We start from the raw sequence: 4,182 nt of genomic DNA on the forward strand, positions 1-4,182 counted from the left end.
TCGCCTTCAACTTTGTGCACAAAAGTAATTCTAGGATTTCTCCCATAATTTTCTCCCATGTTGGGATGTTTTGCCTCTGTACTTAATAGCTTATTTTGCTTTCCATTTTTTCCCTGCTCTTGGGGGCTAGATTTGGTGTTGTGGTGCCCGCGGGGGAGAAAGGAACACCTCCAGGTACTCGATGGGGGTGCTCCTGACCTATGACTGCCCAGAGAGCTGGGACCTCAGACCTGGGCAGGGACCCGATGTGTGATGGAGAGGAATAAATGTGTCGGTTTCTTTCTAGCCCAGGAGGAATCAGGTCAGGTATCATTCCCAGTCGGCCCCCACAGGATGCCTGCGGCTGTCTTCCCAGCCTGGACCTTGCCCCACATAATAGAATGACACCTACTCAGATGATACGATGCAACTAATTTTATTAGGAAAGCACAGTGAGCACTGGAGCGGCACTTTCCAGGGTCAGGGGAGGCGCTGGGGAGGGGGCAACCGAGATGCCCAGCAACTAGAAGGCACAGCTGCTCTCCACGAAGCGGCGACACTTCATGACCCGCAGGTACGTCTCAGCCTTGTGCAGGTCCTTCTTGAAGCAGGACAGGAGCCCATAGTTCTTGAGCAGCGCGTCGTCACTGCGCAAGTTTGTGTCAAACTTGTCGTAGGTTTGCTTCAGGATCTGCCCGGCCCGGGGGCTGCCATCTTCCAGCTCCTGCAAAAAGGGGAGGAGGGACGGAGAGGCCCAGTCTTTGGCCACTGCTCCTTCCCTGTCCCTCTGTGGGTGGCCCTCCCCTCCAGGGCTCCAACAAGGGCACGGAGGATTCAAGGTGGGGAAACGAGTAAGCTTTCTCAGGGGTCAAGGCTGGACTGTTTACTACAAAGAAAGGGGCGGCCTCTCCCAGTGCACGCAAGCCCCCACCCCTCAGTTAAGTCAGCCTGGCTGCCGCCAGGCCCCAGGGAGGGGACCCGCAGCGCCGCGGTCCCCACCCGCATCAGGGCTTGGATGCCTTCCTCCAGGTCCTTGAGCTTCTCGTAGACCCGGTCCGAGGTGCCGAACACCAGGCTGTTGGTGAAGACCCTGCTGAGGAATTGCACGGGCCCGAGCCACGACTGGATGAGCAGCAGAGAGAAGCGGAGCAGCTCTACGTCCTGCGGATGGAGGGGGCGGTGGGCACGCCAGCCTCTGCCCGGGGGCCTCCCGCCTGCCTCCCTGCACACCCTGGGCCCCGGGGAGAAGGCTGCCCAGGGCCTGACTCCTGCAGACGAGGGAGGCCCCTGATCCTTGGCCGGGCGCCCCTGGCCACTCACGGATCTCTGCTGGGCCTCGTCCTTGCCCGTGGGGGCCGGGATGGTCTCCGAGAAGCAGAAGGCAGCCTGCGCGTTCTGGATGGAATACCTCTGTCCCTCCGGGATGTACGCCCGCTCCTGCAGAAAGAATGCCCGCCCGGGTCTCAGCTGCACGGTCCTCATCACTGCTTCATTCAGAAGCTCCCTCAGTTTGTGCTCAGCTGACAGTCTCTTCACTTGGATGAAATAACCCTGAGCTCCTCAGTTTCCTCCCATTACGTCCCAGGGGTGATATTCACCCCTTCTTGCACTCCCCCCCCCCACCGGCGCCCATTCCCGGGGAACTTACAAACTCTTTGTAGGTGTCGGCGGCCAACTGGTGCAGGTGCTGGGCCCGGAGCACGGCGTTGGCAAACAGACTGGACAAGGGCATGGCTGGGAAGGCGCCCACCTCCTGGGGCCAGGGCAGGCAGAGCAGGGCAAACGCCAGGAGCACAGAGTTCCGAGGGCCTACAGAGAGGGACCCGGAGGGCGAGGCCGTGGCCCAGACAGCAAGAGGCCTCTGTTTCCCCGTCAGCCCTTCCCCTCCCCCCACCGGGGACGGAGAACATTTAAAACTTGGCCAAATGTCTGGGCATAGATGTCTCTGCTCACATTCAGCAGCCCCAAAGCCCAGGGTTAGTGTCCCCATCCACATGCCGGGCCACCGCCTTGTGCCTCAGTATACACTGAACCCAAAGGGATTTTAGGGGCACTTACCTGCAGCCATCACAGCTGGGGATGAGCCGTCCACAGGACCCTGAGCGGTTTGGGGAGCCGGGTGCTGGGATCCTGGAATCAGTCCCTTGCGGGCCCTTTTTATACCCTGGTCCCTTCTCTATCCCCCTCCGCCCCCACTTATTTTCTCTATACATTTATGCATCGGGCCACTGGCCGGCCTGTGCTGATGGATAATTTAGAGTCTCCTCCCTCTTGTCCTGTTCCCGCTCTTCTTGGGGTCACGTCCCCCAGGCCTTCCCTGCCATCTTCCCCTGTCCGCTGTCACCGGCCCTGAGGGTTGTGCACACAGGGTCTCAGCTTGAGAGAACATCAGATCTGTACTCATTTCAAGGGGGAGGCGGCAGAAGGGAGTAGCCTGAGTTCAGGTGCGTTCTGGCAGGTACCACCGGGGGGTTGTCCACTCGGGTGAGGAGGACCCACCCCGGCCCCCAAAAGGGGGGCTATGTCAGGCTGGATGTGCCGTGAGAGCTGCGCTACCTTCCCTCATTCTCTATTTCTGTTTTCCTCCCTGCACGGTTCCCCTCCATCTACCAGACAGAATGTGCGTCTGGGGAAAGGGAGCCCAGAACAGCCATGGATTCTGAGGTTTCTGGGCACAATTCAGTCCCAGATTGCCACCTTTGTCGCTGTCACCATCCCCCTACCCTTTACCACCATCTGACCACCTGGTCCGGCCCAAGGCAGCTGGTGCTGGCCTCGACCCCGCACTGCCCTCCCATTTCTCTGCCGTGGGGGCTCCTCCAGGTGGCTGAGGCAGAGGACCAAAACCAGAGACATCACTCTGCTCCTCGAGCCTGCTACAGAGATGCCAACCAAGAAGCAGAAGTCCCAGGAACAGACCCGGGCCACAAGAACTTCCCCCTGGCAACCCAGTCACCATCAGAGGGTCTCAAGATCAGAAGAGCCCATGCGGGCTTGGGTCTCATTCCCAGCACTGAAAGTCCAGGCGCAGCACCCTGAAAGATGATCTCCCCAGCCACCCTAGGCTCCTTTTAGTCTTTCTTCTACTTAAAAAAAATTTTTTTTTAAATACTTATTTATTTTTAGAGAGGGAAAGAGGCAGAGAGAGAATCCCAAGCAGGCTCCGTGCTGTTACTGCACAGCCTGATGTGGGGCTCGAACTCATGAACCATGAGATCATGAAGAGCAGAAACCAAGAGTCAGATGCTTAACCGACTGAGCCACCCGGGCGCCCCTTTCTTCTAATATTCATATAGAGCTCATGAGGGTGCGACAGCATGCCCATGCATTGTCACATTTGACCCTCGCGGCCATCTCATGAAGGAGGTATTATTACCACCCCATTTTACAGAGGAGCTGACCGAGGCTCACTTGCACGAGCTGCCTCAGCCAAAGCCGACCTCCCAAACCTTGCTCTTCCCATGTTGCATCATCCCAAATCCTTTCTCCTCAGCAGACTGGGTGGGCCACTCAGTTATTTTATCTTCTAAATCCCTCTGAATCCAGGGATCCTGCCCCTAATCCCAAGGGTCCCTCTGCCTCATTTCGTCCTCCCCCTAAGAGGCAGATTGTTGCCCCTCATTTCCCAGGTGAGACTGGCTCAGAGACTCGGGGTGCATGTTGGAGACCAAGTGGTAGCGCAAGGCTGGGGCCAGGAGGGCTAGGTAGGACTGCTGCCCTCCAGCCCCCCGGTGCCCAGGGTTGGGGCCGTTGCAGCATCCACAAGTTACCAGCATCAGATCGCCCCCGGGGCTCAGAGTGGGAGAGAACACATTTCCCCTCCCTTTAAACCTTCCACTCCTTGAGTCTAAGAACATTTAGCACTTGCCCTGTGGGAAAATAAACAAGTGAATGAGGAAACCCTTCTAGGGGCCGTTGGTTACGGTATTGGCAACTAACATTGAAAAGTCACACCCTCATGGCCCAGAAGGGGAGTGCTTGCGTCTTGCCACCTCCCATTTTTGGGGTACAGCTTCCTTTTCATCCATCATTCTGGAGCCATTGTCCAACGGTGCCCTGATTCATTATCTGCTAGGGAAGGCACTGGGACCCATGGAGCTATTCTCCAGGCAGGACAGAGGAAGGATCAGAGTGGGCTGTCATTAAAGATATAGGCCTGGGGCACCTGGGTGACTCAGTCGGTTAAGCGTCTGACTTCAGCTC

At 57.7% G+C, this 4,182-nt stretch overlaps 1 protein-coding gene across 2 annotated transcripts; it reads right to left on the reverse strand.

Annotated features, from left to right (window-relative positions):
- Nucleotides 1-399: 399 nt before the first annotated feature.
- On the reverse strand, nucleotides 400-3,025 carry GH1 (growth hormone 1). 2 transcript variants are annotated; one of them, NM_001009337.1, is given in 5 exon segments: nucleotides 435-703; nucleotides 979-1,140; nucleotides 1,300-1,416; nucleotides 1,628-1,788; nucleotides 2,038-2,097. In NM_001009337.1, coding segments are annotated over 5 exon segments (651 nt in total). In that variant the 5' UTR covers nucleotides 2,048-2,097; the 3' UTR covers nucleotides 435-502.
- Between the last annotated feature and the right edge of the window lie 1,157 nt (nucleotides 3,026-4,182).

The sequence above is a fragment of the Felis catus genome, chromosome E1 (assembly GCF_018350175.1).
Source record: "Felis catus isolate Fca126 chromosome E1, F.catus_Fca126_mat1.0, whole genome shotgun sequence".
Taxonomy (NCBI): Eukaryota; Metazoa; Chordata; class Mammalia; order Carnivora; family Felidae; genus Felis; species Felis catus.